Below are 18743 nucleotides of genomic sequence, written 5' to 3' on the forward strand. Positions count from 1 at the left end.
TTTATTGTTTTGACTAAACGTTTTTTTATAAAAAACTTAATTGTTTATTTTTTATTTATATTGACGCTTGATTATTATTTGTATATATAAGACAACAAAAAGACAAATAATTATATTTGTGTTAGAGATGCATTTACTCTATACACATATACATTTTCATCTTGTTCACCTCTTCATTTCTTATCTCTTTATTTTTTTCTTCATATTGCATATTATATAATTATTAGAAAATAACAGTAAAAAAACATTTAATATAAAAAGTTAATAAAGGAATTAAACATTTATATACCTAAACATTTATTCTTAGAAAAAAATAAAGAAAAAACATTTTTATGTTTTATTTGATTTGGTTTTAAACCTCATGTTTATCAGACTTTTAGGTAGTGCTTGGTACGCATACTAAATGGGACGGTACGGGACAGGATAGGACGGGACAGAACAAGACTAATTGTATGTCTTATATTTGGTACGACTAGGACAGGACATGACAAAACTATTAAAATGACCATATTACCCATAAATGTTGTTCAATGTTATTTTATATCATGTAATGATTGTAAAATGACAACAAATCAATCAAGATATTGTCATTTTAACTTTAGTCTCATGTTGTTCTATCTTTTTTGGTGGAACAATAAATAACAAGATTTGTCCCACTAAAATTAAAAATAGTCCCACCTTGTCCCTTGTTTTTTTTGTCCATGACATGCCAAACATGAGACTATTTTTTTTGTCTCGTCCTGTCCCATGTAGTTTGCATACCAAATGCACCCGTCTTTTACAACTCATGTTGATCTGTCTTTTATAGCTGAAAGATCCCTTAGACATAGTTGTTCGAACACATAATCATTTGTTGACTTAAATGAAATAAGCTATCAGAACCAGCAAGACACGGTTCTTTCTTCAACAATAGTTCTAACGCACGTCCATATATTAATCAATTTCCAGAAAGGTTTCATCCTTACATCAGACAGGTACATGATGTGAGAAGTGATGAAAATTGTGGACTGAACAATAGTTGTCCACCTTGGTCTTCATGAAGATGCATGACCAACAATTCGGTTTAACTTGATGGAAGAATTAGACGTATACAAGACAGAATACCTCAACATATTTGAAAATCAATATTGTAATATAGTTTACAATATTTTAAACTTCTTTCAATCAGATCGAGGTGTCCCGGTTGAACATTGGATGATAATGCCTGAAATTGGTATCTTGATTGCTTCAAAGTATAATGTGATCTTATACGTTATAGACATTACGGGTTGTTCAACATACTTGCCGCTTAGGTCTACTCCACCATTGTGATATCAACATGTAAGTTTTGCAATTGGGTCGTTAATCGTAACCATTATGTGAAACTAGACTTGACAGAGGGATACTCAATCCCTACTATTACTTCACATTTTTTTCATTTCTATTATCTGTGTGCTGTTACATATGTTATCCTGGATTTAGATTGAATAAATAAGTACCTACAACTTTTACTTGTTGATTATACTACAAAAAATGTTATTTTAGAATAAGTAAAAATATAATATAAATTATGTTATGTCTTATTTATGCATCAAATCTCATTTTTCATATGTTTTATTTTTATAATTATATAATTATTTGTAAAAATAATATTAATGGTTATATTAAAAAATTATATTTATTAATAATTTATATAATATAAATGATATAAAAGAAATATATATATTTATTAATAATTTATATTAAAATATAATATAAATAAATAAGAGAGGAAAAACTAAAAAAAAGAATTAATTAAGGAAACAACAAAAAATAAAAAAATAAATAGACAAAAAAATGATTGTAGTAAGCTTACGGGTGCCCTTAGTATATACTAGGATGCCATTAGTCTTCCCCTTTTTTACACCTTAATTCCTCCGTAAATTGACAAGTTGTCGATTACAAAAGTAATAACATTTTTGAATTATTAGGAAAAAAATGAATAAGAGATACATTTAAAGGTTGAAATGACTATTTTAGATTTTTAGTTAATTTACTTTTTATAAAATAAAATTTGATTTGTAGATGATGTCTGATTGGTTTGAGTTTGGTTCCAAAGGTCAAAAATACCAGGAGGTCCTAAGTTCAAATCCAAGGAGGAATAAAAATCCTTTTGTGGCCACGAAAATTCAAATGCAGTGACTCCGATCTATCTGCAAAGCAAATGGTCATTTTAAAATTAATCGACTCATATAACGGATTTGATATCCAACAGGTTAATAAAAAAAATGGTTTGTAGAAAAAAAAAACCATTTTAAACTATTTTGGTCGATTTCAATGCAACAATTTTACCACCGGCATTAACGAAGAGTTGACATATTTGCACAACATTTTATACCCAAAAAAGAAAAAGCTTTACCTCCCCCCTTGTGTTTCTCTTGCTTTGTATACCTCCACGCAATCGCAGCAGAAAGTTTGCTGACGGCAACCCACATGAACAATATCCATCACCTTCATTCCCAATATTTCTTCCGCTTCCCCCTCTCTCGAAAAGAAACCAAAATCACAACAAACCATGAACAATCAATCCATTCAGAACTCGGTTCCCAGCGATATTGCCTTCAAAATCGCTTCTTTGCTTCAGGTCTGTTTGTTTCTTTCGCTAATCTTCTTCTCTCGATACCCTTATTTCGTTCTATATTCTTATGATTCTTTGACATAATGAATTAATGATTCTCTTCTGATTTTGGGAATTTCTTTGAATTCAATTTGGGATCTGATGAAGGAATTGGATTTGTGTGCGTTGGGTAGTTGCTCTCGATTTTGGCGGGAGCTGTGCGGGTCTGATCATATATGGGCGGGTCTATGCAGAGACCGATGGCCAGCCCTAGGTTTGGATAAAGAAGAATCTCTTACTGTTCCTAAATTCAATGCCCATCAGCTTCAGCAACAGCATTTGGACTCTACTTTGAAGGTCTATTGGCTTCCACTCATCATATGCTTACATGGTCTTTTTGTTCTTTATATTGGGGTTCGTTAATTCTCTTCTATAATGGTGATGAAAACCAAATTATTATGAGAAATTGATTAAAAGAGGATATTGCTTTATTGTATCTCTTCCATTGACCTGATCACTGCTACTTAATTACCGCTTAGAATGCAAAATAAGATTCAAGTGTTCATTGTGGATGATAAGAGTCAGTGTAGTTGTAGTGTAATTGCAATTTAACCATTCTTCTTGCTAAAATGCACAAAAAACAAATAAGTGTTTGTCAAAATGACCTATTCTAACCATTATACTTATAGTTTCATTGCCCGTAAACTATTGGGAATTGTATAAAATCATTCACTCTAGTGCAATTTGGTTTCTATTTTGCATTTTGGAAAGTGTAATTTGCTGAAAAGCAATTCACTTGGTGGTTAATATTTGTAGTAGCAATTAGAGGAAGGCATGGTACGGAAAAATCATAGAACCTGCAAATCGGATCCAAAAATACTTGATGAATGTTTGCCTTGCATACATGGAGATAGTGCAATTTCGTGATCAAACATAATAAATAGTGCTTGTGTAGAAGCTGAGAGAGCACATAAAACACTTGCAGACCCCTCCTATTGGGCCTATGGTTCTTGCTTGTTCTTTCTCTCCTTCCACTATCACTATTCACATGTGCATCATGGTAGTTGTTAGAGTCCTACATTGGCTTATTATCCTCAATATATGTTGGAACCTTCCTTTATCTCCCCAAGGGCTATTTTGGAGGATAATCTAACGGTTCCACATAGTATCAAAACCAAGGTCTACTAGAGACTCAACACTCTGGGGCGATGTGTACCCGTCTAGACCCCTCTCAACACTCTGGGACAATCTATGCGCATCTAGCCTCTATTGGAGGGGGCATGTTAGAATCCCACATCAGCTAGACTTGGACTTGCTCTCCTCGATATCTGATGGAACCTTCCTTTATCTCCCCAAGGGCTATTTTGGAGGATAATCTGACGGTCTTCCACATATTCTCCTAGTAGTTTCTCTTCTTTGCCTTCTTTTGGTTTTTCCCTAGAGGGAAGAATAATGTTCTCGATGTTCTCTGTGTGACAAGGTATATCCTTGAGTTGACAAATATGCCCCAATGACTTTATTGTGGAGAAAGAAAAAAATTATGTAAGATGCAATAACAAGTTGCGTAGTTTGCTTACAAATGTGGTGTAATTTGGTTCTTATATGCTGCCATTTGCTTCAACATCGTATATCGTGTTCACAATTCTGATTTATGATCTTCATGTTTTTGTTTGATTTCTTTTAAATGTGACTGTAGGGATGGAGGGGATTTTATGTCAGTAAACATTATGAGATGGCTAGTAAAGCTGACGCTGTTATTCATTTCCTGGAACAATGCATATCCTCAGAATCTATTGAGGTTAATCATTATTTGGTCGCAATGCAAAATATGAGTTCTATGCAGTTTGGATTCAAAGATGTGGTGGTGTTCTTTTTCAAAGAAAATCTTCATGTGCTGCTCAATTTGGCTGGTCTGCACTACTGTATTGCATGGCTTGGAGTACCGGTAAGCATACAATATCCATCCATTTACTCGTTATTTGACTTCTTTTTGTTTTTTGAGTTAACTTCACGGCGATGATGTATAGATTATTACATAGAACTAATTTCTTTAAAATTTAAATTTCAAGCTTTTGTCATCATCTCTTACCCATCAGATATAATAAAGTGATATCACTCCACCCACCGAAGTGCTAACTCCATTTTAAGGAAGTTTCTTGTTGGCTTTTGTAGTGGGTTTCTTCAATTTTCTGATGTGCATCTTCAGATCATCAGTTCTTCTTCCCTCCTTCTTGTCTTTCTTGAAGTGGATTCTGGTTACATAACTGATTTTTGTGCTCTTATGAAGTAATTAAATTGGAAGTTTTGTATCTACTATTAGTGGTAATCATATTAGTTCTGTCTTCTTTAAATCATAAGTAATTTTGAAGAGGATTTGAGACCTTCTTCGTATAAGCATGGATTAATAACTAGAGATGACATATTGACATGTTTTCCTCACTAATTTGGTTTTTCGGCCATATGATGGCCTACCATCATAAAGCTCCTAGTGTGTTCAAAATTTATGCTGATGTATTATTTTCTTAACAGCTAGTTAGTCCTTTTCGCCCTAATGAATAAGCTGGAAAGGCTAGGTCTTGCTTGAAACCAGTAGAAGTAAGCCCGAAAGCTTTCTCATGAAATGGAGCTTTCATAGGGATAATATGCCTTTTGTCCCTTTCCATGGAAGCCGAGAAAATTAAAAGAACTAGGTTTCCCCTTACTTAAAAGTAACAAGGCCCTGGGATAGTGTCCATCTCCAAAATTGAGGTTGTACATAGTTTTGATAATCAGTGGTCAGGGGGCATTTTAGTAAAAATCACTTCGTAGCAGCCATGACTGTTAACCAAGTGTTAAGTGGGTTAGGATGAGGCTGTAAATAAGAAGGTAGTGTGATTGTAGTAGCAAACAAATTCTTTGTGAACTCCAGTATAGTGGAATTGGGAAAGAACCAACCTCTCATAAGTTGGGCAATAACCAGCAAAGCATTCATTTTGTTCCTATTCTCTATAGATTTGATGTCACTACATCCTCATCCTAACCCACTTAACACTTGGTTAACAATCATGGCTGCTACGAAGTGATTTTTACTAAAATGCCCCTATAGATGATTTCATTGCACTGTACACAGGTGGTGAAACATTTAAGTAGCATGATGTTTGATGCTTACATGTGTACGGGTATTTTGTTAAGGAAGAATAGATATAACCGGTGACAATAAATAATTGCATAGAGAACCACCAAATTGTCAAGTGTGTGTGGTCTGTTGTACCCAAGATTTTAGTGGTAACATTTACTTTCACAAAACAAGTAGCCAATGAACCAATAAGAGGTAAGAGCGAATCGATTTGTGATCCATAGGCCCAACGAAATCTGTAACGGTGTTTGGTTTAATGCAATGGAATGGGTTATTATTAGATACCGAGTAGTCAAGTTCTTACACTTTTAACCGACGAAATGACAATTTTACCCTTAATAATAGAGGGAGTAATGAAGTTATCCTTGTCATAATGAAGGGTAGAATTGGAAATTAGGCACTTTTGCAAGTAGACACTTGTTCTTGGACAAACTAAACTAGAAATTTGGACACTTACAGTGGGATGCAGAGAGCATATGATTATGAAGTTCTCATTTAATACATGTGATATATATTTTCCTTTGTTTACATGCGGTTATTGTTCCAGGCCGAGCATGTGATAGAAGCTGTCAGTAGGTGCAAGATTTCTGATCGGCAAATATGTGTTCAATGGTGGAAGCTTGGACGGTGGTTGTATGGCTTTCGGCTGCGTGATGAGTCAATTTCACGACGGGCATCCCTAAGAGATCTTGCAATGGCCAAGGAACAAGAAGTTCTTGATGTGCTTCATCGGGGTGCAATTCATGAGGTGATCCGTGTTCAGATTTCGGCTGCTAAACCGGTTAGCTCTCCTTGGTCATGCCAAACCCAGACTCCAGAAACATCAGGTTAGTTAGAGATAATTTTCACATTCATCTGTGTGTATGTATAATGCATTCTGTGCATAGTTGTTCATATATAAGTATAGTAGGAATAAATGGTGCAATCTACATAACAGAACAAGGCATTGCGCACTGAATGTGGCTGAATGTATGTATATAGTCAAAAGTCGGGGGTCTTCTCGGAATCTGTCCCTTGAGACAGGGTTAAGGTCTACGTACATTTTACATATTCCAAACCCTACCTTCAGATGGGATATACCGAGTTTGTTTGGCGTGGTTCAGTTATGTATATAGGGCTTCAAACTTTCTGTTTTAAAAGCATAATTTGTAATTGATTTTCACCCAACTGGTACAATTCGAGTCTCATGACCCGTAGTTGTAGGTCTGAAAATTGATGTACTCTGTGTGTGTGTGTGTGTTTCGGCCCGTTGAAAAGAAGGCATAAAGTGCATTTGAGACCCAAAAAGATGATGATAGAGAAGGTTTGAGTAGCTCAACCGGTAAAAACCTTGGGTTTGCTCCTCAGTGATCATCTACTGGAGTCCCCTCAACGCCATTTGAGGTTTCCCCGACTGTTTAACATCGGTTATCCAAAAACGATGATAGAGGAAGTATTTGACATTTAATATCGGTAGGCATAATCCCCATCAGGGAACTCATATTAATCGGTTATAAATTCAGGACTCGTTGCTAACAAAATATAACTACAAGGGAAACGGGTGAAACGGATGGGACGACTTAAAAGTAGTCTACTTGAGTATTTACGATCCTCTAAATTGTTTTAGTTAGAAAAATCATATCATTATATTAAGACTAGTTCTTTTGTAACAATTTTTGATGTATGGAATTATTCATCCCCAGTCAATTGACGAAATTTCTCATGTCCTTTTGTACATTCTGTAAAAGGGTACGACACCACTTTCCGGATGCCCGTATCGGTCCATCATGGAATGTCCCAAAAGAGAGTGGATGGTGTCTAGAGTCGAATCCCCGATGGAACGTAGCTGAAAAAGGTATTTAGATATATGATATTTGATCTATTTTGCCGTTGACCTCGTATGGAGAACCGAGAACTGATAAACATACTCTGATGAAAGCCGGCACCATGGAATGTCCCGACCTTGTCACCTTTCTTCCGTTTTTGTTAGGTTTTCGTGCTTTGAATAGCGAGATAATCGTGAAAAAACGAACATAAGTGCGAAAGATACATATGCTTATAATAGTAGTTTACAACTAAAAGAAGTTTTTAGCAAGAATTGGCTGAAAGCAATCTTCATGTGTCCAGCAATTTAAATGGTACGGTAATGTCCATGTTTAGCGCATATATATAGCGATATATAGATATATGAATCAAACCCGCTTGACGGTACGAAACGACCAGCATTTTCGGTCATTCTTGAGGTAGAACGGGCGGTGCAATCGTTCGGGTATTATACGATCTGCAATGGCAGCATTTCTGCCCAAATATGTGGAAGAAAACTTCAGTAGTGTCGTTGCAATCGTTACATAGTATCCAGACCTGCAAATTTGATGTTCGTTAGATGAATTTTGTTACATGGTTGACAACCATAAGCTAACTTATTGTTTAAGCTTATTGAAAAAGCCAGTTTGGTAAACGATAAACTAGCTTATATTATTAGCAACTTCAACTATCGTTTCAATAAGCTTTAGGGGTTTTTTCACATGTTTTCTCGATTTTGTTCTTAATATTTTACGTAAGTGACATACCCTCTTATTTATATCCTTTAGTAAGGTTTAAACCCTTGACCTTCTAAACTAGTTTTAGCTACTAGCTTATTAGTCAACTTTTCAGTTACCAACTAGTTTTAGCTACTGGCCTTCAACAACTACTTCAATCCCAAGAAATATCGAGCACGGAAAAACTAGTTGGACCAAAAGTGTCCAGGAAGTGTAGGAGATCACGGGAACATGCAATAAAGATCGAAAGATTCGGGGTTATACCTTATTTTGCCTGTAATCATCCGGCATAATAGTTGCTTCGATCTGTGAAACAGGCGTATAAGATCAAGAACAATCGAATAACAACAACTAACGAACCTCAATGAATCGCATACGATCCGAGCGACCTACCTCTTCATCGATCATCTTCCACCTTGTGGACATGTCCATTACTGATTTTGAGCATATCGGACAACAAAACCTGCTTAAAAATGCCAGAAGATTACCAAACCGTACCAACAAACCAAGATCACGAACATTGTGTATAACGAGAGTTCTTACTTTTCTCGCTTTATCATCTCGTTATAACATTCACGATGCATCGTGTGCCCACATTTCATGACAGCAGTGACTTTCATCGAGTCGAATAGATACTGTAAAACGTAGTGGTACCAATGAATTCTGCAAGTTCTCAGAAATGGTAAATGATCGAGAGCAGAGAAAAGATGCAAACCTCGTAACATATGGGACAGTGATGACCCATGGAGTTTTCAACACATAAATGGTTATCGCGCAAACCAACCGCATAACAAGATCCTGGAATTTAACAGTCAAGAAGGGGGATCGAAAAGGGCATACGAATCTAAACATACAGAGTGTCGATCCTAATCGATGCATACCGCATTTTTTGCAATGAAAGAAGTTCTCGAGGCCACCGACTCTGTTCACGTCAACAGTGAACATCAAATAACACAATGAATGTTCTAAAGAACGAAAAAGATCAAATACAATCGTTAGTTCGCAAACCTGCAGATGCCACAATCATCGCAATGAAACAGACCCTTTTCGATCTGCAACATGATGATTATAAATTTAGAATCACTGGATTGGAAAAAAATACTCGTAAGATACACAAGACATATATGTTCGATCTAGTTTTATACATCGTCATCGTAGAATTTGCAGATTTCGCAGAAGTATTCCCCCATGTTAACACCGCAGTTCGTGCAGGTACGTGCAACCTGGATAGCAAAGAATCGATTCAACAAATTAAGAAACTGTTTACCAATACTAGGTAAGCACGATCCAGGTAAGAGTTACCACACCGCTTATTTTACCGGATAAGACTTTTCGGTTATATCGAAATAGCACATTATAAGCTTGTCTTACCCGATAAGCACCATCTTTACCTACCGGTAAGATTCTTGGTTAGCAAAATGGGAGCATAAGGTTGTTAGTAAAACCCATATCTCATTACCGGGTAAGTGTCTCTTACCCGGTAAGAGTCAGAGTCCGTAAATGTTTAGTAAACAGCCAAAGTAAAACAATCGTTGTAGATCGAGTAAAATGAAATATACCGGTTGCTCTGTGTCGCAAACCGAACAAATAACCTGCAACAAACATAAGTTCTTAACTCAAAACTGTGTTCAATATCTTCATAATTAGTTGAAAACTGAAAGTTGCAGGTCTGAAACATACTTGCTTCACTTCAGATCGTACAACTTCATGGCGATCGAAGTGGTTCTTCATCATACTCTGAACAGATCAACGGAGATCAGATCAAAACACGAAACATGAACAACACTAAATCGATTCAAATCGATCGATAACCAGCATCTAATCACCTTAATTTGCTCTAACTGATCTGAAAACCTGATGAACATTTACTGGCAACTATGGCAAAGATCTACACGAATCGAATCAAGAAAAAACAACAGAAACCCCATGAAAGTAAAGTAATCATACCGTAGCCTCGTTGTGACAGTGACGACAATCGAATATCTCGTTGCAACAAGGAGCACGGATCATACATCTTCTTCTGTAGTGCTTGCATCTAACAACAAGATTCACAGAAAACGATTATAGATACAGACTTATATATATATATATATATATATATATATAGTAAAAAAAGAGTGGAGAAATTGCAGAAAAGAGATGGATACCCATAACCCATCTTCCCAAAATCCAGACGTTGATCATCCATGGAGGTTAAGGAGATGGGGAAGAAGGATGGCAGAAGAGCAACTTTCCCAAAATGGAAAGAATGGATTGATATATGGAATGGACACAAGGATCGAGTAGGTTTATATATATATATATATATATATATATATATATATATATAAGTTTGTGTTTGTGTGGGGAATGGGATGCATGCATTGTAGTATATATAATATTATGGGAGCAGTGGATAAGGTTCGTGATCTCATGGTCGCCGAATCATGGGCCAATCGGAAGTCATCTGTAAATGGAAATGATCTAACGGTCGAGCCGTCAGGTTCATGGACCAGATACGCCGTTAAACGTTCTTGTCAAATGCTGTCAACTTTTTTAGACCGGTTTCGATTTGTTACCTGACGAGTCTTCATGATAGACTCAAATTCGGTTAGACAAACATTTATTATGATAAACGGGGTTATAAGATGTTATAATATTGCATGCACATGTGAGAAACACGTGGGTTCACTTAAACGGATTGAGTTAACCTCCGTTAGGGTTAGGGTTAGATGTGGTCTTGGCATGGAGGACCGGATCCTATGATTCCCGGAGGCCCTTGACTAGGCTAACAAAGAGTGTTGCACTTAAACATGCATAACATTTGCTATAGGGTTCCTTTTAGACCCATAATAAGTTGATTCGAAGCTTGAAACAAGGAGCACATCTTAAGTAAGCCGAGGGGCATACGAGGTTTGAGACCTAAAAACATCGTTTGGATATGATTCTGGACGTTTTCGGTTTTTGTGCTATGTTTTTTTAGATTTTTCTTTTGAATTTTTATGTTTGACCCATCGTCCTTTTAGGTCCGTTTAAGTTTGATTCTCTTATTTATATGTTTCTAATGTAATCTGGATGGTCACATGTAGATTAATAGAAACATCCATCCAATTTTCGAGTTCTCTCTGGATTATAATTTTGAACCTAAATCCCGGTATTCGTTGAATTAACGAAATTTAAAAAAGATAATTCTCGAGTATTCTTAGAATTAAGGGGATCAATCTTATTGTTGGGTTAATTGTTTTTAGACCATATTTATGCAAAAAGATCTCAATGCAATTATACACCTTTATCTATTGTTGTTTCTTAATAAGTAATAACTGTAAAAGTACCAGATATTGATCCAAGAGAAGGCTTGTAAAAGTTCTTCAAAAATCGAATCTTTAAAAGCCAATTTCGGATGACGAATTCGAATTTGTTTGGTGTGTGTGAGTTATCAACTAAAGAAATCAATCGTAAAAGAAGAAGCAAATTGTGTAAAGGTTTGTCAAGACAAAAACAAATGATCCAGTAGGAAGGTACTATAGCATCGTTGGACAATCTTATATTACAACAGGATGATGTTATAATATTGTCGTAATTACTCAACTATCAGTATAGACAGCCTCACAAAAGTTCATACATGCCCACTACTATTGGTACGCCATCATCTATATTAAATGTCGTGAATCCTAACATGGAATGGTCTTACCTTCATACACTACGTACATGGATATAGCACCTGTCAAGTACTAAAACTCGTTATAGTCTTCTTATATCAAAACAAGTTTTCATATTTGTCAGGTACTAAGAATGTTCTTTCTCACTTACTGGGTAAAATTATCGATCCCTACTATGCCTCTTACAAGATAAGATTTTCGATCTATATTATGCTCATTTGGTAAGGTAAGTGACACTCGGCAAACACTTACCAAATAAACTTTTGATGAACGCCTTAGATTCTCTTATTGTTTTGAGGTCTTGTTTTCATGTATATATGTTTTGGTTAAGATCAAATGATGACTTATTCGACTATACTTGAAGTTATTTTTGTATTCATTGAATTTCGTCTTAAGCCACTTATATCAGTTAATTGTTTTGTGGTTCAATTAATAATACAAGGGTAAATCGGTAATTTTAGATTGGATGACAACTCACCCATTTAATACGTTTAAAAGCATCATCTCTTCCTCCATTTTTATTATTTTAGGCCATGTTCGGTAAAAGTAAACAAGCTTATTTTTTTAGCTTACTTCAAAAGTCACGTTTGGATGCAAAATTTAGTTTATAAGCTAACTTATATGTAATCGTCAATGATACATTCTTAACCTGAATGAATAATTAGTGGAAAATGCTATTATTCAAAGCACCTCTGTACTTTCACATTAGTTTCGGTCTTTGACTTTCTTTTACACCCCAAGTTAAGGCGATTAACCATCATTACTCGGATTCTTCCAACAAAATATGTAAGGACTGGAATATGAATACTTGAAATGGAAATTACTCAAAGTAAAATGGGTAAATTAAAGACGGAAAAAGAAACTTGGCATGCAAGTAACAATATGTTATAAGAATGTAAAGGACTAAAAATAAATTGCATGGAAATGTAAATGACATAAAGCAAATTGCACAAATTAAAGTGTTAAAATGTAAATGAAAAAAAATGTAATGCTAGAAATGTATAGATTAAAGCAATAAAACGGAGTTAAAGAGAAGGAACAATGTTGCATGAACGTAAATTGATAATCATAGTTGGGATCTTTTGCGTTTGATACATTTCAAACGACCAATAAAAAACATCGACGTTCGTGTTCACATATAAGATTTAATTCAATTTGCAGATTGTAAAATCGTCAATGATTTGAAGGTGGAAAATTGGATACAAAATTGATGATTATCAATATCCAAAAAAATGTTATAAAAATAGAAGATAAACGAGAATATTTAAAAAAATTTTATAGTTATCTTAATTAGTGAAAAAGACTTGAAATCATAATTTTAAACTACTGGTTGAGATTGTTTCTTCCAATCTCAACATTTTTTTGTTTCTCATTTGAACTTAACACTATGGGGCCGTTTACCTAAATGCTTACCCGGTAAGTGTTTACCTGGGTGAGAGTCGTTATCATTACTTACCGGGTAATACTCTTTACCCCTTTCATTACTCTTACTCGGTAAGATTCTTGGTCTTTTTCATGTTCATCCGATAACGAAATTTATCCGGTAAGCACTTACCAAGTAAGTGTTTAGTAAACGGCCCCTATATTTATATGTATATATAGGGGAAGATTCAAATACATAGGTAAAGAGATTAGAACCTACAAATAAATGGTTCCTATATGAATCATGATAAACCCTAAAAGTTCCATTTGAAAATTCATATGATTACTTATGTTTTTGAGTTAAATGCAAATTTAATCCTTTAAGGTTTGCATAAATTAACGACTAAGGTCTATAAAAAGAATTATTAATGACGGACGTCCCTGCAGTTTCATTTTGTTTGTATATATGGTCCCTTCTACTAACTCTTTCAACTAAGTTTTCGTTCGTGAGGGACAACTTTGTCTAATCGTCATTCTCTTTCTCAACTTTCATTTTCAATAATAAATTTGGTCCTGAAACTACTTTTGATTTTATAACAGATTTGGTCCCTTAAACTACTTTTCATTATTATAACAGATTTGATCCTCCAAACTACTTTTTATTTTTAAAACAAATTTTATCCCTCCCTCAACTTTCATTTTTAGGATTTGGACTGCCCCTTTAATCAATAAATTTTGGTGGCACAAGCATATATATCTTTTAAATATAATAAACAAACTAATTAATTGAAATTTTAAGCTTAAATTTTGCGATGAAATATTTTATCTTTTCAGAAACATTACTTTCATGGAATAATTTAGCTTAAATATAACATAATTTAAATAAATTTTTTTTTTTGATTAGTTAAAAATTGAAAAAGGTTTCAGAATTAAATACCCGACAATATATTAAGGGTATGAGCGTAAATGATACGAGACAACTCGCGAACTAATCGAGATCGACTCGGTCAACACTCGACTCGAATAGGCTCGACTCAAACTCGAACTCGACTCGACATATTAACGAGTTGAGTCGAACTACCCAATACTCGACTTGAAAAACTCGTGAGATACTCGATTTTTTATATATAGTTAGTTTAAAAATATAATTAGTTATAATATGTATAATATAATGTAATAAAAGTGTCTTATATTATTAAATATTTGAACAGTATTGTGCATTTTTAATTATAAAAACTATATCAATAACTTTTTTATTAAATTCATAATTAAAAAAGACAGAAAAAAAACTATATAAATGTTGGTGAAGTTGTCCCACATTGGAAAAGAGATAATAAAAGAAGGATGGAAAGTTGTTATAAAAAGAGAGGGATGCGAATAAAGTTTGTAACTTTGTCTTTTTTATGATGAATTTTGAGGTGCATTCTTTTAGTTTTTTAAAATTTAAAAGAACACCTTTAAGTTTTATAATTTATAAGAGAAGACCTTGAAATTTCATAAATTTCGACGGGTGAGCTGATTAGAGTTCGAGTTCGAGCTTAATTGGAGTTCGAGTTTGATTCGAGTAGAAGTTTGAGCTTGGTTCGAGCTTCAAATGAGTTTGAGTTTAAAAAATTGCAATCGAGTTTGAGTCGAGTTTAGTTTTTAACTACTTGCGAGTTTTCGAGTCGAGTTCGAACTTGAGAAATGGCTATCGAGTCGAGTCAAGTATACTTATACACTCGAGCTCGACTCGCATCATTTACACCCCTAATTAAGGGGGTGTTTGAGATTGCTTATTTAGGGTGCTTTTTTAATTATTTCATTCCGGCACCGGTGATAAGTTGTTTCCCGGTGTTTGGATAAGAAAAAAAATTGTTTCTCGGTGTTTGGATAAGAAAAAAAATTGTTTATACTGATGTCAAACCGGTAATAAGCAGTTTTTGATAAGTTAGTCTTTCTTGACTTATGAAAATCAACTTATCATCGGTTTACCATTTTAACCCTATTTAACACCTTTTCTCCAATACAGTAGATACATCAACATCCCTTCCTCCAAATATCTCTTCCTCCAGATACATCATCGTCTCTCTACACAATAGATACGATACGAACAGAAATTGATACCCTAACCCAATACGAACAGATACATCGATATCTCTAATATCTCTACACAACAAATACGATACGAACCAGAGATCGATACCCTAATCGGAGAAAGTGTATGACCGTCGTTGAAAATTCGTGGCTGTGAATCGCGATCCATCTCACAACAATACGAACCACTCTCTTCACAACAGAGATCGATCTTCCCCGTATTTTAAGGTTAGTGATTCAATTTCTGCGAGTTTGTTTTTTGTTTCAAGAGACAATCTTGTGCCTGTTAACAGTCGATGTTTTTGTACAATAGCCACACCATGTATATATGTGTGTTTGACTTGGTTCATCTGCAGGAAAACCTAAAATTAAGTATGTACGGTATGCACAATAGCCACACCATCAGTATATATGCGATGTCAAATTATGTAAAATCGTGTAAGAATTGCTGCCAAATGGTTTTGTATTGAAGTAGATCAAGAGAAAAGGAATTGATTGATATTTATTTCTAGAAACTAGCATAAAGGGGTACCTTTTTGTTAGATTGGTCTTGAAATTGTATGTTGAAACCGAAAGAATTTGCACTCTAGCATTTTCATCTGGAACACCTAAAGTAATCTCTCGTTCAAAACGTCTGGGCCTTCTGCCGGATCAACAACATCTGGATTTAACAGGAGGTAGAGAAGACAGACAATTTGCTTTTGTACACCAAGCCCAACTTCTTTTCTCAACAGCTGAGAGATACTTTGAAAAACCAGCACCTCTCCGTACCTACCTTGACAAGGATTCACACAGAAAAATTGAGGAAGGGTACATAAAAAATATGAGATACCAAACTACAGTTGACAATAAAACTTACATCTCATAAGCATCAGTTCTTACAAAAAAAATGCTCATAATCAAAACTGCCTCCACGCTTATAATTTCTTCACTCGTCTTGTGACAATTTGATGCATCATTTGATAAAGACAAAACCATTTTGAATAAGGAATCAACAGTGAGGAATCAACCCTCAAAGCTATCCTTGTTACAAACTTTGTTAGCACTTGTCAGCCTTGAGAGAACTGGATGGTGTAGATTAGATATCTCAATGATATCCCCACACAATTGATGTGCCATTTTTAGAATGTTTTCAGAACTTTTATTCACAGTGGAAGAGTCATTAACAATGACATTGTCCCTGAGCACAGTACACTGGAGAAATCAAATCATAGTTCATAAGGCGAAGAGTCATTAATGGACACACGATATGTGGTAGAATCATTTGGTACATCAATAGTTTAAGTTTATTTAGATGGTTCAAACATGTTTTTTTTTTGCAGCACCCATTTATGTATTTATAATGGACCAATGGTTTAACTTTATTTTAGATGGTTCAAATAGGGTTTTTTTTTCAGCCATCCATTTATACAACGTAATGGAAACTGAATACATTGGTGGTCTTCTTATTAACTTTGTTATTCAGGTAATGAACGTGAACAATGCTAACTTTGTTGCTAGTTATACATCTAAAAAGAATAAGCCAAAACTTGTTTGGGATAATACTACCTTTATGGTGTTCATTGATTTGTGCATGAATGAGGTTAAAAATGGGAATAGACCTGGTACTCACTTCAATAAGCTTGGGTGGGGAAACAAAGAGAAGAAGATTAATGAACGGACAGGAAAATCTTTTGACAAGAAGCAACTTAAAAACAAACAGGATATGGAGAAAGAATGGAAGTTGTATGATCGTTTAATGAGGATTAAATCTGACATTGGATGAGATCCCGTGAGAAAGACAATTGTTTCATCACCAGAGTGGTGGGACGAAAAAATAAAGATAATACTTACTATTTTATACATATTCTTTTGTTTTCTATTACTTTTTTAGGAGTTCCTAGTGAAATTTGCTAATAAGAGCCATTAACACACAGGGAGATAAAAATCTTGCCAAGTTTAGGGACTTAAATTTGGAGATTTATCAAGTGTATTATGAGCCTTTATTTTGGGATTCCATTGTCGTTGGAGATAAGACTAAGGCTCCCGTTGAATGACAAAACAATAGCGGTCCAACTCATGTTGAAGATGAAGAAGATCATGAGGGGAAAGGAGATAGCGATGAAGTGAATTTAGGCGACGATGATAAACACCTTTTCCCTCAAAGTAGTTCGAGTAAAAGGAAGAAGCCGAATAATGTCGCACCTACCCGTTCAACCAAGGGAAAATCTTCTGTAACTTCCTTATTTGAGGATAAACTAGATAATATATTTGAGGCACTATCATCACGAAGCACACAAACTTTTTCATCAAAGAATAATGACTCACCAACGACACAAGAATGCATGGACATTGTGACATGTTTTCCAGAATTTAAAGAAGGTTCAAGGATGTATAGCCAAGCATTACACATCTTCCTAAAAAAGCAAGTCCGTGAAAATTTTATGGTTCCAAAGACATGCATGGCAAGGATGGAGTTTCTTAAGTTACTTATGGATGAATGATTCATATCGTGTTTTCCCCATTTGATTTTATCTATCCCTTTTTAGGATGATGTTTCACATTATCGTTTAATATTGTGATATTATGTTTTCAACTGGTTTCATATCCTGTATTATCGTTTGACATTATGTATGACGTTGGACATTATCTATGGCGTTTGATATTATCTATCCTTTTTATATGTGTTTTTAATAAGTTTGATTTTTTTTATCTATTAATAGAATGGATAGTGATGACTCTGATTCGAATGATGATAATGAAATAAATTGGGTGGAAGAGGAGAACATATGGCTACTATCATGTGCAATAGCTATCAAAGGGATAATAATAAGTCATAAATTGAATAGCATGCGTATGCCTTGCCGCACATCTTCGCGCACAGAAACATATTTATTCATGAAGTACTTATCCTCGACGTTGCTACGAAGATTTCAGACTACATGTCCCAGTATTCAAAATGTTATGTTCAGATCTTGCTACATGTTACTGGTTAAAGCCAACACGTAATATATGTATTGAGGAGTCTGTTGGCATTTTCTTGATGACTTTAGCACATGGGTATGGAAATAGGTTAATTCAAGAAAGCTTTAATCATTCTGGAGAGACTATTTATAGGCATTTCCATGTTGTTTTGAAAGCTGTGCTTAAGTTAAGTGTGGACATCATAAAACCAAATGCAAATTACAATGAAGATGTACTCGCACATATTCTAAATAACTCTCGTAATTATCCAATGTTCAAGGTACTTCATATATCTTGCTTCGTATTTGACCGTAGCATTTTAATAGATTAATAAATTATTTTACTTATATTTGTAGGATTGTATTGGTGCTACCGATGTGACATATGTAAGGGCATCGGTCCGAGAGCATGAGCAAGCAAAATACATTGGTAGAAAATGATATGCGACGCAAAATATCATGGCAGTTTGTGATTTTAATGTGTTTCACGTTTGCATGGGCTGGATGGGAGGGAAC

At 34.7% G+C, this 18743-nt stretch overlaps 2 protein-coding genes and 1 long non-coding RNA gene across 4 annotated transcripts; 2 read left to right on the forward strand and 1 right to left on the reverse strand.

Moving 5' to 3' along the window:
- The first annotated feature begins 2387 nt into the window (after positions 1-2387).
- LOC112528963 lies at positions 2388-7476 on the forward strand. The gene is made up of 4 exons (XM_025140032.1): positions 2388-2602; positions 2744-2932; positions 4272-4520; positions 6238-7476. The coding sequence occupies exons 1-4, from the start codon at positions 2534-2536 to the stop codon at positions 6520-6522; spliced, it is 792 nt and encodes a 263-aa protein (XP_024995800.1). The 5' UTR covers positions 2388-2533; the 3' UTR covers positions 6523-7476.
- Positions 7477-7689: 213 nt separating this feature from the next.
- Positions 7690-10474, reverse strand: LOC112528962 (E3 ubiquitin-protein ligase MIEL1-like). 2 transcript variants are annotated; one of them, XM_025140029.1, is made up of 12 exons: positions 10357-10474; positions 10157-10244; positions 9890-9946; positions 9769-9801; positions 9355-9432; positions 9218-9261; positions 9091-9131; positions 8925-9007; positions 8753-8844; positions 8603-8675; positions 8474-8515; positions 7690-8030 (listed from the first exon to the last, which is right to left on the reverse strand). In XM_025140029.1, the coding sequence occupies exons 1-12, from the start codon at positions 10395-10397 to the stop codon at positions 7902-7904; spliced, it is 801 nt and encodes a 266-aa protein (XP_024995797.1). In that variant the 5' UTR covers positions 10398-10474; the 3' UTR covers positions 7690-7901. The 2 variants fall into 2 exon arrangements, with proteins under 2 accessions (XP_024995797.1, XP_024995798.1); XM_025140030.1 differs by having other exon boundaries at positions 8603-8672; positions 10357-10472.
- Positions 10475-15240: 4766 nt separating this feature from the next.
- Positions 15241-17942, forward strand: LOC112529470. Its single transcript, XR_003070930.1, has 2 exons — positions 15241-15513; positions 17202-17942. It is a non-coding gene; the product is annotated as an uncharacterized LOC112529470 (long non-coding RNA).
- The last annotated feature ends 801 nt before the right edge of the window (positions 17943-18743 follow it).

Source organism: Cynara cardunculus (genome assembly GCF_001531365.2).
Source record: "Cynara cardunculus var. scolymus isolate 2C chromosome LG 16, CcrdV1, whole genome shotgun sequence".
NCBI classification, from domain to species: Eukaryota; Viridiplantae; Streptophyta; class Magnoliopsida; order Asterales; family Asteraceae; genus Cynara; species Cynara cardunculus.